Source organism: Pagrus pagrus (genome assembly GCF_965226575.1).
Source record: "Pagrus pagrus genome assembly, chromosome: 6".
Taxonomy (NCBI): domain Eukaryota; kingdom Metazoa; phylum Chordata; class Actinopteri; order Spariformes; family Sparidae; genus Pagrus; species Pagrus pagrus.
The window spans coordinates 10,657,263-10,677,707 of NC_140190.1; the positions used below are offsets into that span (position 1 = coordinate 10,657,263).

Genomic DNA, 20,445 nt, shown 5'->3' on the forward strand with positions numbered 1-20,445 from the left:
AAATCGAATGTCATTTGTGGGAATAGGTAAAGAAAAATCACGTGTGTGTACATGTACACAGAGGAACATGTGAAAGCCCATTTGTCCACGCTCCTGTTTGTTTGCCTTTCACGTGTTCCTCATCCACTTCAGTTTCTCTTCTGCTATGAACGCTGAAGCCAGCATCATATCCTTCCATTACAACAGTTAAGATAAAACCACAGACGAACACTAGCATCCCTCTATACACTTGTCGATGACATCCTTACCCGAGACGCCCACAGAGCTGCAGAGCTACTTGATGGTTGTGGTTGAAGGTGGTGGTTATCAGCTCTAAGAATCACAACTGGAAAAATAACACCTCTGGACAATAACTTTCCACGAGCTGCTGGGCTTTATAGTGCAATGTGACGAGCGATCTGAAAGTGTCACACAATACAATTCTTCTTTAACAAAAAATCCCAGAGGATCCATGATCATGAGTACTACGAAATACATTCAGGCGAAAATAAATATCAGCACTAACAAAACTGTGACAAAACACTTATCTGTGCGACTCATGCAGCGTTAAACGGTTACCTTGGGAGAAATGAGGAACAGCTGTTCCCGATTTAATGACTACGACAACACTGGTTATGACATGGACCATATGATAAGCTCAGGCGCTACCATACAAGGAAGTCCTACCTATCTTCCCTCACAGGGCCTCACAATCTTTTGTTTAGCTTTATTGACAATAATTCACATGGTCTGTGTACCTCTCTGCGTAAATGTTGCTTAATACTATTAAAAGATAGGTATGTATCGTGACTGAGACCATGGGTTATAATATATAGCACATTTTATCAGATCAGGGTTTCTTAATCACGTCCTTAAAAGAAGAAGTTCAGTAGAAGCAGCTTGTGATTCCAGATAAGCTCCATTTCATTATGATAATGGCCTCTCAAATCAAATTGAAGACTGGACTCAGATGAAATGTGACAGGGATTTTTTGTTTGTTACAATATTTTTCCCAATTTTCCGATTGTCAAATTCTCTGTATTGTAGCTTGCATCACTGTTCACTCCAGTGTTGTCCAGAGGAATATATGGACAGCCTCGTGCCTCCTGTGGCACACATGGCATTGCCAGCTGCTACAGAATTTTATTTGGCAGGTTGGACATGTTGAAAACAGTTGACATGTTGTCACTGGTCCATGATTCCTTACTGCGTTCCCATCTCTAAAGTGTTCAGCAGTTCATGTCCAAGTTAAAGGTTGACAATTTTTTCAACAAACCCAAGAATTTAATAAACTTTTCTGCCTTTTTTTTATGTTACTGCAACATATTACAGACTTAAATCTATCCCTGCCATCAAAAAGCAAACATCAGGTAAGAAATGCTACATATGGTCTCACGCCACATCCTGTTAAACTCAATAACCTGCCTCAGCACAAGGCCAGGCTGAGGCCCTAGGCGAGCAGGCCAGGCCCAGGGCTTTCCCCTCCTACACACTGCCAGCTTGGCTGCTTTTCCAAGGCCAGGAAACAAGTCACCCTGGCCTCCTACTTACCCCACACACCCACATAAATACACAAACACACACCTCGAACAACCCCACCAGCTCACCCAACCATTTCTGTCATCTCTTGTTTAAACTCCCACCCCCCCGTTTCCCATCCCATGTGTGCCACCTTTTCTCTCTGTCCTTTCAGTCTCTCATCGCCTTTTAATATTCCCAAAGAATTATGGAGTAAGAGGAGGATCTATTAAAGACGTACTTTTCACTGATATTAATTTGCATGTAGCTCAGAAACTAGAGATATTTATACTGTCACATAGTTAAATAAGGACAAACAACACTTTATATCACAAACACTTTTCTATAAGTGACGTGGAAAATGTACACATTAATCTATATGTTTTCCCAACAAGTCATTAAAGCCTGTGGTCTGTTAGATCAGCAACTGTCACGTCTTACCCACCGGGCCCTTCAAACCTCTCCTTACTATTCTGTACAGTTGTTAATCCCACCTGAGCCTACAAGTCTTACTGTGACTATAGTAGTGGGGATTGGTGGTGAGGGGTGTGAGTCAAATCAAAACCAGGAATCTGAGGGCTATAAAGGCTAATGACATGCCATGACTCCTGTTTCAGAATGACAGTGTAGTCACTGGTCAATGAGCCAAGAAGAAGCAGTGAAAGCTACGTTCTTGTATGTAAATATTTGTGACGTGTGTGTGTGTGTGTCTGGTTTGGTGGGATGGAGGGTTGTTAAATCACCCACCCCACCCCTATGATCAGCTGACTGAAACTACCCCCACCCGAGGCTCTCCCTACTGGGGTCAGCTGTTGACCTTGTCCATGGAGTCAACAGAACCTGATTGATGGCCTGTGTGTGTGTGTGTGTGTGTGTGTGTGTGTGTGTCTCTCTCTCTCTCTCTCTCTGTCTGTCTCTCTCTCTGTGTGTGTGTGTGTGTGTGTGTGTGTGTGTCTTTTCGTGTAGCGGGTCTTCTTTCTGTCTAGATTATGTTATGCCAAGCTGTCTGCATGTCGTACATCCCTGACATATCTGTTGTGCTGTGACTTTAATAAGACAGCTCTGAGCTTTTCCTCTTTCTTGACCTTCTCATCGACATGAAGAAGACACTGACTTTTTGGCAAACCAGCTTTCTGACTGACTTGCCATTGAGATGACTGCTAGCAGTTTCTCATTTAAATTCAGTATTAAATTGATCAAAATGGCACGCAGACATCAGTCATCTTAATATGTCACAGAGCTTTGGTCTTGGAGACAATTTATCAAGAAGCCATTGTACTTTTATGAGTACGCATGGAAAGTTTGACACCTTGTTCTCATCTAAAAGACCCTTTAGTCACAGTAATTTTGAAGGGATGGTCTGAGAAATAATAAAAGAGATCAATAATTCTCATTGTATTTACAAAAGAAAATGATTTTTTGATCCTTGTCTAGCCCACAGACGGCCTAGTCAAGCTTATCCCCGGACCCACTATCCTCACAGGCAAGCCTTCATGTTGTGCCAAGTAAAGCAGGAGAGTAAAGCGAGCCAGGGACAGTGCGCTGCTTACAAGCCTCCTGGAATTTTCCAGTGTTTTCATACGTTCTGGAAAATAAAAGGATGCCATGTCAAGTGTCCCAGCTAGCAGCCGAATGACAGAGTGCGTTCAAAGAACGGTTCTGCTGGTTGTGAATGTAGGAATGCCCAAAGCTTACACTGAGCTGACAACAAGGAAACTAACAAGGAAACAGGTCTCTATGACGCACATTGTACTGCCGGCAAATAAATTTAACTGTGAAATTTAGATTCCTGAAAAGTAGCCGAAGAGGGGAAAATCTGAAGATGACAAAAGGAAAGAGACAGAGAAAGAGAATCCACAAGAGAGATTTCATCTGCTTTGTATTTGGTGTGTTGTCATGAGGACATCACCCATGGAAAGGTTGTCATAAGGATGAGACGGCATATGCAGAGGCATATCTTAAAAGTTTAAACCTATGTGTTGAACTGACAGTAACGGTGGGCTTCTGAAAAGCCTGTGCAGTTCTAACTACAAATCACAAGAAAAATGACTCACAGTCTCCAACTGTGTGTGCTAACTAATGCATGTGTGAGCCTGCTCCCGTAGTGCTGAGAAAAGTGGATGTCAGGGGAGTGTTGACGCAAGATGACGTCTCAAAAATGCAGAAATTTCATCACACCACAACAACACTTGCAAAACCAATGCCATTTGTAGCAGTGCCATAACTCTTAGGAGAATTACTGAGAATGTTCTCAAATTCTGAATGAAACAATGTAACTGTGTCAATTGCTCAAGACTTTAAGGAACACAGGTTGCTCACAGTTAAGAAGATAACATTATCTTCTGAAAAAACTGAAACACTGTTTATTTCCCTGCTCTAATAAGGACCTGTCAGAGTCGCGTGTACATTATTTCATGTTGTTATACATTTGTAAATTGGTATTATATGTAGCCTAAAGTGACTTTCAAAGTGAAGCGTCTCAGTGACATGAAATTAGATTATATCTATACCCTATTTTTACTTCCTCTATGTGGGAAACCAATACTAGACGACAAGGGGGTTTGCAGTTGTATGAAATCAAACATGTGAAGAGTCTATTCATAGGTTTCCATATTGCCTTAAATATCTTTCTTTAGTATTGTGCGTGTCATACACCCACGTGTTCCAGGACCACTATCACACTGTGATGTAGGGTAGCGTGCTCATTGCTTGTAAGTTGTTGACTTGGTTCTTAGCCAATAATCAACTGCCAGCTATGGAGGGAAATTTATTCTTTTACAACCATGGGCACATGTGCACTTTAATTATGACGACAAGTAGACTGAACTTTTGACCTACGTGTTGGCTGACAGACAAACTTAGTTTTATCCTGACCATCCTGTGAACCATCAACAGTTAAACGAAAACAAGTTTAAGTTCTACAGGCTAGAGAGTTTTAACAACTTAAAATAATATGTCTACTTGGTAATTTTGAGGTAATCGGTTTCCTAGATTTTTTTAAGTAAAGTCACTCTGTCAGATTTTACAGTGCATAGATGAACTGGACCTGGATTCATTTATTTATTTAAGGCATTTTTGTCTTTACTTGACAGCCGACAGCATAGAAAACAAAAAGGGAACAAAGGCAGGTCGCCAGGGCAAACACACACGGACGGAGAAAAACATTCACAACTACGGGAACATTTTAGATCGATGTAACCTGCACGTCTTTTGACTGTGGGATGAAACCGAAGCGCTCTGCATGCACACACGAGGAGTATCTACACACTCTAAACAGAAATGTTTAAGCTGGAAAACGAATTCAACCCCAGGACTGTCTCTCTGTGAAAAGACACTGCTGACCATTAAACTGCTATTCCACCCTTAATCAAATACAGCCCTGCCAGAAGTCCCACCTCTACAGAACATCTCATATTTAATTGACTTGAAATTGTATCAAAGAGGTGGTTTAAGTACATGGAGAGAGTGGTTATTAAGTCAATTTAACAACATTTGACTTAAAAGTTCTAGTTGGTGACAGAATAAAAACTTGAAACTTCAAAAGGAAAAAAAGCAATAAGATATTAACAAGGACTGCAGAGTGATATTTTGCCATCACTACAGGCAACAACTAATACATAGAAGCTTGAATAATTTGTTAACAGTAATATTAGATGATCTGTGACAACTGTAATCCTTCATCTTCATCGTACTGCAGCTGCTTCACTGTAAGACGTGACTGATTTAATACATCTTGAATCATGCATCTTAGTAACATGAACTGTTTTTAACGTCTAAAATATCACCCTGTTATGTTGTCTTTTCACCTAGCAGCAACCCGAGTTATTCCACCGTTGCCATTCTAACTACCACTGATGTGTGTTACATTTCCATAGATTTAATTGTTCCAGGCATAATCAGATATTATGCCTGGAACAACCCCCCCTCAAGCTCTCACTCATCCTCACCTTCATTGTTTATTCATTTCCCGTAAGCTGCACGCCTTGGTCATGCTTGAGGTTTAATGCAATACCAGGAAACTGACAACATGTGCCCACCAAGAGGCTGCCCTGCTGCACGGCAGGCCTTTAAGCACAGGTTCACAATTTTTCGTGTCTGTTTCAAAATAATGGTCAGGAATTTCACATTAAAAGACTGTGGGTTTGCAAGAAACATGCTAAGTCAGATTAGCTTCAGATGCATTTTTCTTGGATTATATGATGACTGTGAATTTTCTGCCCCATCACTTAGTTTGAAAGCACATCAGGATCTCTAAATGTCAAATGTGAACAGTTCAAACATGTTCAAACGGGCACCTGACTATGATATTTAATTTTTACATGATAGACTTGAACATTGTGAACCTGTCCTACAAGAGTGTGGAACAGACACATAGGAGTACAACACTGATAATGATAACTATAGATGTTGTGAACAGAGATAGCCCAATCAGCTTGCCAGAGAGAGACTAACAGAAGCAAATGGGCTCAGGCTATAGGATCATCTGAAGCCTGAGTTCTGTTAGTTTCTCTCCGGCTGACTGACTGGGGTATCTCTGAAAAGAAAAGGAAAAGAAAAAACAACGTATTTAAAGCATTATCTATTTGACATAGCTGATTGTGTAATTTCTCATATTTCTGTAGGAGAAACGCTGACGTGGTGAAATTAGCCAATCATCTTAACCAGAAATTCAGTGGAAACGGGCTCAGCAAGCCTTGCATCAATAACGTCATTAGACTGATATGAGCTGCTATAACTCAACCGACACTGTGTACTCTAATAAATGATGAATAAAAACCCACAATGCAGGTCTATTTACAGGGCAGTGAAACAATGAGCATATTCAATAGCCATGCAGAAAACAGACAAGAGTGCTATTTAGCCTGAGAAGATATCAGGTTCTAGCACTTACTGGAAGACAGCAGGGAGTGAGGCAGACAATCATTTGTCATAGTTCCTGGCTGAGAATGAGAGCCTAAAAAGGGGCACGGGGTGACTGACTAGCAACTCTGGTCTGCCAAAAACGTACAGCCCGACTTGCTGACAGACCAACTTTCAGCAGTGAACCCAAATCTTAAACCTGGGTTACCTTCTTTGGCATTATTCTCTTAATAAACAGCACATGGGTTAGTTTTGTAAGTAGATAACAAAGGAGGAGACTAGATTATTGTTTTCCTTAATAGGAGTTAAACCTAGCTCTGAAGATTTCTATTGAAAGAATGTCCTTTGTCAAGCATGTGGCTCAGCTCACGCACAGGAAACCAGCCTTCGTACGCACCAATGACAAACTTTTAAGTCTATCACCTGCCACTAATTTTTAAGGTTATCTTAATGACAAATATATTCCACTGTAAGGTAAAGCTCCAGACAGAGAATAGACAGTAAATGAGAATCAAAGGCTGGTGTTCATTAGCGTCACAATTACAGGGAAGTACTGACAAAATTCATTCAAGGAAGTTAAAATTAAAAATGCAGCAAGGAGTGGGAAACAAAGTGCTTACACATCTTATCTAGGAGCTTCTTGATAAGGACAATAAAAACTCTTAACACGAGCAGCTTTCAGTTAGTCCCAATTCCTCACCTAACAATTACTGCTCATGACATCAAAAACAAAAACACATTTCAACAAAATAACGCCAAGTCTTTAAAAACAAAAGCCTTGATTCAGCGTAATAGAGAGAAAAAAAGAAGCAAACAGTACCAGTACCTTGGGAAGTGGTCGTCCCAGCTGTGAATACAATTTAGTCCAGAACTGCATGAGAGACATGGGTCCAAACGCTGCAGTATGGGAGGGGGGGGGGAATAAACACAAACATACACTCCTGCTTCACCTTGACTCCCTGAACGCGACAGCCTCGTCCATGTGTTGCTTAACGTGTTGGTATTCACCTTACAGCTGGAGCACTCCCACCCAACAGTGGACTCTCACTTGACCTCTCAAAGTTCCTCTCTGGTTCAACACACACATCTGCCTCTATCTCAGGTACGCTCGGGGCACTGAGCTCACACATACACACTCTGTTACCCTCACAAACAGAGACACAGGCGAGTCTAAAACCAGCTTCCTGCTTCGCCAGGACAGTCAGGTATTTGCATAGAGGGCTTAGTCATAGTGATTGTGGACTAGTTCCTCAGAGCTCAAAAAGGTGGTTGGAGAGCGAGTGAGAGAGCAGAGAAGGGGAGGGGAGAGGTGGGGAGGAGAGGGAGGGAGGAGGGAGGAGCTTTCAGGAAATGATGCTTTTGTTGGTAAGTGACTAGAGTTACTGGCAGTCGGGCCCATTTTACTGTACATGGTGTAACTCAACCGCATTTGTAGTGTAAACAGTATTGCGCTGTGGACCTGGCTGCTCCTCACACCCTGCTGCTTACCGCTATGTTTAATGGGCCTGGGCCGCTATTTAATGATTATTATATTTAGAGACTGACTCCCTGCCTGGCTGCCTGTCTTACCTCATACTCTGCTCTTTGTCTGTCTATTTATCTGCAGAGGCTCAAATTCAAGTTCTAGTAATGGCTTCTGATTAATATAATGATCTATAGCTCAGAGGTGAAAAGGCTAATAATAAGAAGAAAGCAAACACAGTGTTTAATAAGCTCTTTGCAGCAGTGTGTCACTTGTTAAAGTGCAGATGTGGACTTAAGTCAAAACATTTCCTTATTATATCACTTTGTTGTGTTAATCAGCAATGAAAGCAGTATGATATCCACACTAATGGTTTACACATGGACATTCAAAAGAGGTCAGGAATGTATAAACGGGTCAAGTTGAAGCTGAGTTTGACTATTCAATGGGTCTTCCAGGCACTAAACAGAAACTACTTCTATCTGTGCACAATTATACACAAATACCTCATCATAAATGGTCATTCCCATTACTGGAACTAGGGGCGCGATTGAAAAAAAGAATATTCTGGGAATCTGATAGGAAAAGGGTTATTTCAAAGGATCCAAGAAGCAGATTAAAGACAATCAAACAAACAAACATTAGTTTGTCTGATAGGAAAGCAATGTTCTGTTTAAGAGCCAGTTATAAATGAGAAAAATTTGATTTATCTCCTTTGCAAGCGGTGTAGACTGGTCCATTTGCACACAAAGCTTCCAGGAATACATGATATCAAGGTACAGTAATGTCCATCTCTTCTATACTGGAGGGGAGTCAGACTCTCAGAGACGGAGTGGCGCCTGTCCATGGTGTCATCACTGCATGAGTGGGAATCCTCTGACTAACGTGCATGTGTGTGTGTGTGTGTGTGTCAGTGGGACATGCAGGGTCATTGGGGAGGAATGAATCATTGATGTGCTCCTTTTGAAAACACAAACACACAACAACGGTAACACCTTGTTGCATCACAGCCTAATGTAGGAAGAATCCATGTCTGACTTTTCTGACAACACACAAACATATAATGCATAGACAAGAGATTCAACATCAAGTCTCACTGTTTCGTGCACAGGTGCAATGCTGCTGTTTTGCGAAAGACAATCATGATAGCAGAACTTGTGACTATTCATATTTCAGTCACTCTGATTTCGGATAATGATTCCAGTTCTCACTGAGTCCTGGTTCCCTTTTAGCTTCAGTTATTTGCTCGCATTACTTTATCCTGGGCTGTTATGATTACAACTACCTACATCAAATATACAATACCTGTAGCATGCTGCAGGAAATGCTTTGTCGTGGTAGAAGAACTTCCTCTGTTGCATGAAATTGTTTTTGCACGGTAACTGTGTTTTGCTGTATCACTGATATCTTATATAAATCCTAGCGCAGTGAAAACACTATAATAATGCACTAACACATTGTGTATCCGAAAATAAACATGCATGCACTACATTTTATTTTCTATGACTTTTAACAAATACTCAGTTCTTTGAAAATCCAAGACGGATAGACGATGAACCATCCACATCTAAAGCCAGTGAATCAGGTGGAGCACACCCCGAAGAAAACAAGACACCTATAAACAACTCTTCAAATTACCCTTTAACTTGCTCCTTGAAACTAGGCCATCCAAAGGACAAAGTGTAAGTTTGTCATACAAGGAAGTAACCGAGAAATACCAACTGATTTATATCATGATGGGCTGGCCACAAAAAAGTCAAGAAAAACAAGATAATGGTCTATGCCAGTAAAATCAAACCCGGAGGCAAAGCACCTTTCATTTTCCCTTTCGATTCAGCATGGCACTTAATATCTGTCAGCTTTAGGGTCTCTGGAAGTTGTGCTGGTTCAACAGTAAAAACATGATTAGAAAGTAACCCTGGATCAGTGGACCGTATGCTGCACGCCACTGTGGTTACTATTATTCAACACGGTTTGAGACTAGCTGGAGTGTCTTACATTTGCAGTTGCAACTATGCATTTTCTTTATGTGCCCACTTGTGTGCTCTTGGATTTTCTCCCATGGTTAAAATACATATAACAATATTTTACTGATACATTCCCTCCATTGCCTCTGACAAAGGTACTGATATTAACTCTCCAGCTGGTCTTTGGGCACTCAATAATGGCTACCCATTGCACACAATTAGGGTTTTAGGTATTACGTATTTTGCAAATAAAGTGATTCCCATTCTAGCAAAAGCAAAAGTGAAAAAAAAATGTAAAGCAGAGCTTTGCACGAGCTCTTCCTAGAAGTGTGCTGTGCACAAGTGTGTGTGTGTAATAGTGAGAGGAACCACACAGAGAAAGAACGAGAGTGTGTAGCAAGAGACTACTACTGTGAATATGCCTAAACGTGCCTTGGTGTGCGTACATGTGTGCATACAGTGAATGTATATACTGTAGGTGTTTCATGTGTGTACTTGCACAGGGCTGTTCATTCTTTTGAGGTTAGCCAGAGTGGTTAGTGAATGAGTTCTGTTTTTTTGTCTTCCAGTAAGACGTGTTTTCATTCTGATGCTTTGCATAAAAGTTCAAGTCCTTTAGATCCACAAATGGCCGACGACCAAAGCAGAGACAGATATGCACGTGTCACTGAGGCAAAGTGTACGATTTTCCTTCAAAGCACAGTGAATGACTTTTGGATTCAATTCATTTTAAAGCACAGTACTGGTGATGTTTTGTCCTCTTCTTTTAAATCCGGTGTTGTGTGCATAGTCAGCAAAGTTGGAGTCGTCAGAGTTCATTTTACCAAAGACAAAGCCATCCTGCCATTATTTCATTGTCATTATCTTGTTCCTTAGTTTCCCTGCAACTCCAAAAAAAGGATCAACTGTGTAACTGTCATTTCTGGGGAAGTTTACCGGAAAGAACCATGCAATTTGGTGATGACATATCAAAAAATCTATTGTTTTTATAATGAAGCCATTTTCCAGATAAATTAAATCTGTAAAAATTGTCACTTAAGTTAGTGAACATGAACATCAATTCAACGGTTTCCTCGAGAGGAAAAAAAAGTTTCCATAGAAGTTTATATTTCAAAATAATTAGCACATTTTCTGGAGCCACTGAGGCACAATTCTATCCATATCAGATCAATGTTAGTAAAAATGTGAGACATTAACTTCATCCACATCATTGTACAGTGGCCATGTATTGCAGTTCAGCTATTAGCTTGTGATATATTGTAATTTACTGATAATCTTACTATCTAAGAAGGACAGCAAGTCTCAAAGGAGAGACTATTAATTCTAAAACAAACATTCCCTGTTTTCAAGTTACCAGCAATCTAGAGATGGACATCCTGCCCACGTGCTCACACAGTGTGCTTCCTCACAATATGAGGATATTCCAACAGAGCTCTGGTGAACTGCATAAACAAACTGTAACACAGCGGGAAGCCACGCAAACCTAAAGAGATTTTGCTAATGACTCTACAGCTGTAACTGAAACAAGGAAATGGCTGAGATAAACATGGCAGTCACCTGACAAACTAACAATCACATCAACCATTCCACCCAGTCACACATGCCTGAATGTCTTCTGTGCTGTCACAGTTCAACGGTGCAAAGAAAACAAGAAATCCTGCTTTCTGACTGTAGGCAGACAGAGGAAAAAATGGGCATGGTCAGATTGCCATGGTGATGGAGGAGGGGGGGAATGGAGGATGAAAAAGGGGGTTGAGTGTGAGGTGGTGGATTAGTCATGATGACCTCGTGACTTACATTTTCTCTGCGTGCCTCACATGGCAGAAAGGCGGAAAGGACAGCTGAGAAAGCACAACAAAAGCAAAAAACATCCCTCTCTCACCTAAACAAGCACCATAACATTCCACGTCTCCACTGCCAGGAAACCAAACTTGCTGATCACGGATGAAACAACGGTGAAGGATCTCATTGATACTCAAGCACGTAAAAAATGACAACTTCCAAATCCACACATTTCTAAATATGTACATCTAGCATGTTTCACACAATCAAGACTGCTGAACCCTTGTTGTTAGGGAGAGCACTTTAATAGACAGACAGCCTAACACAGATGGATGGAAAACTAGGGAAACCCCACGTGAATCACAAAATCCATGCAAGGACTACATCACACGTGAGCAGAATGACACATCACTTTCTTTATATGAAAGCCTTCATATGTGCAGACTTTGTTCTTGAAAAAAAAAAGTGTAGTTTTTGTGTCAACTTGTGCTTCCCTACAAACTGTTGCTAATTTTCGACTACAGCACATGTTAAAGCAACACTCTGTAACTTTTGATGGTACAGTGTCTTGTAATAGGGTGAATGGTGTCCGTGTCTCAGCCATCCGCCCCCCTAGCGCTTGTTTCCGCACTATGTAAGTTCAGTGAGAGGGTAGGATCACATCGTTACATACATGTTTACTTTAAAGTTTCAACACATAACATTGTTTTGATGTAACCTGTAAATTTGCATATACAAACAAGTCTCATATGACCTCAAAATGAAAAATAAAAAGCTTGCAAATCACTGATATCACCTGGGAATATCCAGTGATTTTGTTGTAAATCTTAAATTTACACTCCTGTCCAGAACTTTTTCGGTGCCAGCTACATAACAATGTGAGCCCGTATGGACCTAATTTCATTTGGCAATATCTGGCTTCACGTTAAATTGAAAAATATAGCCTGAGCTTTTATCAAACCCCCAGGCTGTACGACTCTGGAGCATCCTGCGCACAGCAGGAAAAACACATCCCTCAATGTCAAATTGGCTCATTTGTAGTATTTTGATTTAAGAGGTTTACCTAACAAATATCGTCCCCTTTTGCAGTCAAATTAATTAAATGTAGAATGTATGAATGCTACACTGCGGTGTTGCGAATGATGCATTTAATGTATGCAATAATATAGCACCCTGAATTTTCTCGGCATTTGTCAGACTCTTCAATTCCCCTACCATTCATTAGCCAGCAATGTGCCTCAGTGAGTTTATTTATAGAAAATAAACTGGTTCGGTGTATGTGTGTAATTTCATACTGTAAGATGATGTTTGAGTTTCTCTTTCTATTTAAAAGGGTCAACTCGCCATAAGTACAAAATGGGATTTTTCTCGATTTGCAGATAGCAGCAGTTTTGGTTTAATCTACAGGGATAATGAGAGATTTGTCTCTGATGTGAATGGAATTTCATTTGTACAGCTTTCCAAAAACAATGTCTTTGGATAATCCACAGACCTAATGTCAGCAGTGTTTATTCAAAATGCTAGTTGTGCAGTTTATTTAGATTTGCCCTGGTGGAGACTTAAAATACAATGTCAACAACAGTTTAAACAGATATAATAAGATTTAACTATTCAGTAAAAAGCCCTAAAAATGCACAATCTGCGTAAGAAATGCCTTTTTCCTTTGCATTGATGTCAGACGTTACCCCCCCTCCTTCTTATTTACTGCTTTGGCCTTATGTTGAACCAAGAAACCCCCCACAGCTCTGCCCTTTTTACCATCCGAGAGGCTCATCATAAGGCAGGATACTAGCAGGCTGTTTGGTAACCCATGACTGCTCTTCTTTAGAGCTCATCATCAGAGTATATTTTTAATATGTTTCCATAATGGCACTCATCAGCTTAAGCCACATAGGCATCAGATTAGAAACTCACTGGTCTGTGTCATTACAGTCGACTCTTCTTCATATGATTCTAACTATAAGGAATTGGCTGGACGCACACAAAAGTGCACAGAAATAGAAAATGTAAATGATGAATAGAAACTCTCTGGAATAGCATGAGTGAGTAGAAGCCTGCGGCTTTATCTCAATGTCAACGTTTAACAATATCCCATCTTAAAATGAATGACCGGGTCTTATAGTGAGAACACTTTGTGGACTCATTTCAAGCACGACTGACAATTAGAAGGAAACGCTGGGTTTATCTAACAGTGATTTTGGATTTCTGAAGATGCAGCGTGGACGTGTGGAGGAGTGTTAAATTACAGTGTCTTATTAATGACATGCCTTGACAGGAATGGGGCAGGTACTTCTACAGTTGTCTAGACAACACCAGCCTTTAATCAAGCTGCTCTCTGCTAAATTAAGCAGAGCTGAATACACATGAAACACAGGATGAAAGAAGTGGTGGGAGGCATGTTCCTTCCCCCTGATAAGAAGGTAAGAGAGGGAGAGGGACAGATGGAAACTAGGCACCGGGGCTCTCAGTAAAGGGTGTTCCACCATCCAGTGGCCGTAAAAAAAAAAAAGGGACAATAAATAAAATCCATTTTGGGACGGTAGCAAGAAGGGAGGCGGACCCAGCCTACAAATAATTCCAACTGCAACACTGCTATCACACACACAGACTGAGACGAGCACACACAGCAAGAATATGAAGATGTGACAATGACATCTTAAAGCAGTGTACTTGTGTACCACGGAGGAGATAGGAATAAACTCTCTCAGAGTGAGGAAAGTTGGAAGTGTGAATTACTTTAAGGTAACATCACATCTTCACATTGGACCACCAGACCGGTGGCCCTCAGGTGTGTACATTTGTACATACATTATATGAATAAATAAACTAATATGTACGTATATGTAACAACTGTTTTGTGTCATAAATGTGATTTATGATTTAATCATTTCCATGGTATTTTATTATGTGGATTGCTTTTAATTATCTAAATAATTTCATTGCACAAAAACAGCCCTTCTGTAATCCAGACGGCCAGTGTAAACATAAATACGCCAACATGCACAGCAGATATACGAGACAAACCTGGGGGAAATCTCCATTCCTAGGAAGGTTGAGGGGAAAGTCCACATCAGGGAATCCAGAGTACATGTCCATGTGCACATCCGGAGTGGTGGTGGTAGTGCTGCTGTTCAAGTGGTATTGCCTGGAAGGGAAAGAAGAGCTTTAGTTAGTTTAGTTATTTGTTTAACCGCTACCTGTTAAGTACAACTAGCACGCGTCATTTTGTTTTATTTACCCTCATTCGCCTTAAAGCTGACAAGTACACACACAGCCTTCTATGACTGTGCCATAAGTAGCTCCAGTAGAGTATAGTAAACGAAAGTGGCACTGAGAAGAGCCTCATGTGATCCAGTGGTCAAGTGGACCAGTAACAAAAGAGGATTATGTCTTCTGAAGATGGTAATCAAGTACTGTAATACTTATATATGATCATCTAACACTGTTCTACTCGATCACACGACATTATTAGCAATTCCAACAGATCACACAAGCCTGAAACACTTTCGGTTTTGTTTGACGACAGTCTGAACATTGAATTATTATGTCCACCAATGAATAACTGAAAGAAAATCTACATCTAGGCGTTCAAAACCAGCAACTAAAGTAGCAACTAAAATTGCCAAACATACAAGAAGGATAACAGAAACAAGCAATTTAGGTCAGACCGACAGAAAGAGTTCCAGGTCTAGATAAGATAGAAGGAAGAGGGAGGGAGAGAGAGAGAGAGAGAGAGAGAGAGGGGGAGAGAGAGAGAGAGAGAGAGAGAGAGAGAGAGACAGCAAGTGAAAATCATCCAGAGACAGTCAACAAGAACAAGTCCTACCCGCTCTGAAGATCCAAAATCTGCCTTTCACTAAAACCAACCATTCTCCTTGATCCCAAAGTTAACACTAGACACAGGCCCACTGACCTTGTTCTCTGAGCCCACTGAGCTATTTTCACTTTCTTGCTGAGTAAAAGTCATCATAACGCAACAGCTAACTTTGCTGATAGTAATGGACTGGCACTGGAAACGAAAGCAAAACGAAACCTTTGGTAATGCAGAACTGGAACTGTACCGCCCCATATTCCTCTCATCCAATCATGTGCCAGGGCTCGGGCTCAGGGGGATTGAGCTCGGCCAAAGCTATTCACAGGATTTGGCTTGGTGTCCTCAACCACGGGCCAGAGATCAGTGGGACTGATTGATTCAAGTTCAAAACACAAGGATGAAAGGGCAGCCATTAGCCGGTGTATAGAAGCCGGTCTGTGAGAACATGGTTCCTGTGGGGTGTTTTGTTGAATTTTCCAAACAACACATTTTCAACATATAAAAACATGTCTAAATTCAAATGTTATATTTTTGAAAAGTGTTTGTTTTCAAAGTCATCTTTTAAAAACCATATACTGAGATCACGAGACTGCAATTTAACCAACATTTTATTGAGTTAATACTGAGAAAATAAAAATCAAAAACATTTGTATATATGCAATGGCTCTGTTTTGTAAAAAGTGACATGAACATTGAACCTGCACACTGGAAAAAAAAAGCAAATTAACTAATGTCACCATGATGAGGTGAACCTAAATTAGAAAAAAAAATAGGTAATAGGTCATACTGGTAAAGAGTCTGCTCATTTCTCAGAAAAGATAGACTATGATTGTTAACAATCATCCACACTGGAAATCCCCTTCCAGCCCTTCAGCCAGCAGTGATATGACAGTGATATTATTACAGCAGAAGTCTTGGCAGGCCCGCCATCAGCTGCTTTCCAGCAACACAAAGCTGGTAAGGGGCTGTCAGCCAAAGGAGCTGATTGACTAACTGTTTGTCTGCATGGAGCCATCCCATACTACCTAGCTTGTAGCAGCTTACAGATCCTCATTTGAATCATGCTACTGTTTAACAATGCAACAGTGTCATTTTTAGACACAACAAAGATACCTGGCTATCTGACATCTGGCTAGTTTACTGATAACAGTTTTAATGACTTCCTTCCTGACAGAAAGTTTGCCTTATTTTATGACAACTTCATAATTAGTAGTTTGAAGTACTGTATGTTTCCAACACGGTTCAGTCATAAAGTGTCATGCTGATTGGGTTTGCTTCAAAGCACACTAATCTAGCAACACGTCAACATCCTTTTCAAACACACTAACACCTCCGCTGCAGTAGAGCTGAAAAAAAAAACATAACTACAACCCCAAACTTTTCTAAAGGGGCAACAAACAAGTTAAAATGTTTACACATTATAAATTAGAACCTGATCGATATTAAGGAGTAAAAAATTCATAAATTCCTTTAATAAGTATAAATTAACCCAAGCATAATTTTCTGCATTGTAATTTCTAAAAAAAAAAAAAAAAAAAAATCAAGCAAGAAGCAGCCCTATGCCAAATTCACCGTGAGGAAACATAATCCCATCAGAATGAAAATCAACAATATAATGGTTCTTCCACTGAAAGATAAAGATGTTTATCAGGGACGCCCTGAGACTACACAGTAAACAATAACACACAACCGTAACCAACGGCAAAGATTCCTTGGAAGAACTCTTCCTTCCTATCAACAGTGTGCAATAAGTGAACTTTGAGTCATGGATAGCACTGGGAAACAAACCAATATGGGTGCCCCTGTCAGGGCCCGCCACAACACATGGTCCACATATTTGATTTGGCAACGGTTTTTACACCGGAAGCCCTTATGACGTAACCTCGCCCATTTATGGGGGCTTGAGCAATTTGGGAATTCACTGTCATACCATGTTTTGGAGTTTGGATATGAAAAAGCTCACCTCAATTCACTGCATCCATAAAAAAATTGTGAAACAAACTAGCTGTGATGTCTTTGCAGCAAATCTCTTTGAATTGTAATTTATAGAGAGGAAACGATGTTCAATATAAAGAAATATAATACAGTCCTAATTTACAAAGCCACGTTAACTTTAAATACTGCAAACAAACTGAGCCTTCATTGTTGATAACTTGCTCGTAGTACAATCAGAAAAAACGGGACATAAAAATAGAAGCAGATCAGTGGTCTGTTTCTTATTTTTCTGCCATAAACAAACACCCAGGCTCAACTGTGTGGGACAGACATAACCAGACACTACCACAAACTGTTATTGCTGTTTGCTAAAAAGATTCAAAACAGTTGGCCTTTTTCCCTTCTTCAAATTGTTTGTTAAAGCTGAATTAGAAAATGACAGGAAACACCAACATAGTTTAGGTAGTTCATCAACAATAATCAGTGTGGGGCTTTTTACTACAATACAGGGTAATGTGTACAGTGTGGCCTGTAAGCAGAAATCATGTACAACATAATCGACATAATGGGGTCAGGCTCTAATTTACATATACACACAGACTTACAAATGCAGTGCTATTCAGTTCTATGGCCCTACAGCAAATACGAACTGTGTGAAGCTTAAAGGAAGAATTTGTAGGATTTTCCTTAAAAAAAAAAAAACTCTCACACACTTAACTTATGATCCACTAGATCAGTGTCTGTATCTGCAGAGGGCCTGGCCTCTGTCTGCATTTTCTTATTTTGCTGTGTTTGGGATGTTTCTGTGCATCAACCTTTTGACAGTTGATGTGTGGAAAGAAAGAAAAAAATAAGAAGAGAACAGTTGACATAAGTGTCATAAATATGCCGATACATATTACGGACATGTTCAGCTAGAGTTTCGTCAAACTGGTAAGCTGTGGTTGTTTTGAGCGTAAGTGAGCCCAAAAAGGGGTCAGATTTTTCTCGTCGTTTCATGCCAGAGCACCCACAGGCTGCAACACTTATCACCTGATGAAGCTCTAGCTGAACGTGTCCATATGCATCGGCATAATTATGACCCAGCAGAACACATTTCTCCACAGACACAATGTTTGTTTACTACCGCAGCTATGGAAACGCTTGAAATGCTTGGCTGGATATCGCGCCATTGAGGACTTTTGTTACCTCCACCTGTACGTAAGAGCGCACGTTGAGTATGTTCACTGGGGACACATGTTTGTGCCTGCTGTGCCAGGTATTGTCATTTGCATTTGCGTACTTGATTGGACCAGCTGTCTGGCCTATAACCGCGTCTTGTGCCATAATCCGTCATTCGCGTTTTATTCAACTTGCCATTATCATTGCACTTACTTCATAAGGCAGAACAAATAGGCTACATTTTCACTCTAATTTTGATGATAATGCCAGGGAGACAAAATAAAGATAAATGAGTGAATGTGACCCCCATCTGTTGACTTTTGATTTACTGTAGTGACTCTCTTTCCAGCTGAAGGCGTCAGTTATCTGTTCCATTAGCAGTCTCGAACTGATGACGCTCACTATCAAACCACAATCGCGCAAGGGCAGAGCCGCTGGTTAAATTTGGGGAACCAGCACCAAAATAACCACAGAAACCTCCATGCTTCAGTTATCATCAATCTCGGCAGTTGTTTTTTTTTTTTTTTTACTGGCAGAATGAGTAGCATTTGTCAGTTTTGGTTTGTAAACACAACACTCAAACTCCTCACATGAAAGTAGAGCCCATATATCAATATCAATCCTTGAAGTCTCTAACAACCATACATAAATATAAAGTGACCCCATGTGAGAACTCCAAGATTGAGAAACTGCCTCCTATCATGCAACACCAAAATAACAATACACCAAATGATACCCATAGAGAGGAACCAACACCTCTTCGATCCAGCCTAAACAAAAAAGTTTTTTTTAAATAAATACCCTTCAGAAGAAAATATTCTGCAGCAAAGGTGCATTGGATTGCATTATGTTGCACAGGAGTTGCTGTTTTGACGTCTATGCCCCTACAGTCATAGTATCAGTGAAGGTTTTATTACTATACATAGAAACAGTTTCTGTTGTGCTGAAGTGAGTGATGGACGTCAGTCAGTGCATTGATGTGTGCAATCAGGGCGCTGGCCCATTCACATTTTTCCCTCACTGGTGGTGCCATGTGATCTATTCACTCCTCTGCTGGTTCTCAATGGCCATGTGAGCCGACAGCGAAGGGGTTTCAAGTTCAATCAATTACATCCTGACCGTGCAATGCAAGTCAATCTTACTAAGCAGCCGCCTGCTCTGTAGCCAGTAGATCATGAAAGAAAAGAGAAGCGAATACAGTGTCCTGTAATAAAAAGCCTGAACTGAATATCCAAAGTACTGGACTGAGTGAAGAAAACAGGACCATGAAGAGATGCAAAAACTGAAGCTGTAAGACCTCTGTCCTGTTTACGTGGTCAAACTCAGAGCAGAGACAAAAAACTGAGAGCTGTAGCAAAAATGTTACAAAAGGGTGACGTCATAATTCGAGTCCTTCTGCCAGGTCACTCTGGGACAAAAGATGTATTGACAGATAAGTATGATGAATTTACACTTTTTCAAAACAAAAAGGTATTGTTCTTGCAAGATGAGCGCCTTTACAACACAGTATTGAAGTCCCAATAAGATACTCAATGAATCACACCATTCTTGCAATTAACCACAGAAACATTCTGACTTTGATCACAATATTTGCATACTGTAAGATTGAGCGACATGAGGGTCTTGTCAATCCAGCTTGATGTTAGAAACTGTTACTCTGAGTAAACCTGAAAACCATACACCATGCTCTCACGTCATCTGATGCTCCAACTTTCAAAGAAACACTACACAGACAGGAATAACAATAAAAAACACTATCACTTGAGCAAATACCTTCTGAGTGTGTTTCGTAAGACAGGTTTCGTGATGACTAACTATAAGTAATTTCAGAAGTTCTGCCACTAAGAGCATGAAATCTAAGTCCTCATCCAGTGAATCATAAAACAGATACTACAAAATACTGCAAAATCAAGCATATCTCAAATATAATCCACGTATGTTTGCAGCGTTGAAAACAATTCAAAGCT

General features: G+C 40.4%; 1 protein-coding gene across 3 annotated transcripts in view; it reads right to left on the reverse strand.

Moving 5' to 3' along the window:
• Nucleotides 1–20,445, reverse strand: part of sbno2b (strawberry notch homolog 2b) — a 59,475-nt gene that overhangs the window by 23,113 nt on the left and 15,917 nt on the right. For 2 of the 3 annotated variants that reach the window (XM_084354552.1, XM_084354551.1), the window contains exon 4: nucleotides 14,593–14,713. In XM_084354552.1, the coding sequence (XP_084210678.1) occupies nucleotides 14,593–14,713 (121 nt within the window). Of the gene's footprint in view, nucleotides 1–7,183; nucleotides 7,479–14,592; nucleotides 14,714–20,445 lie in introns of those variants that run through there. The other variant, XM_084354553.1, reaches the window with a different exon arrangement.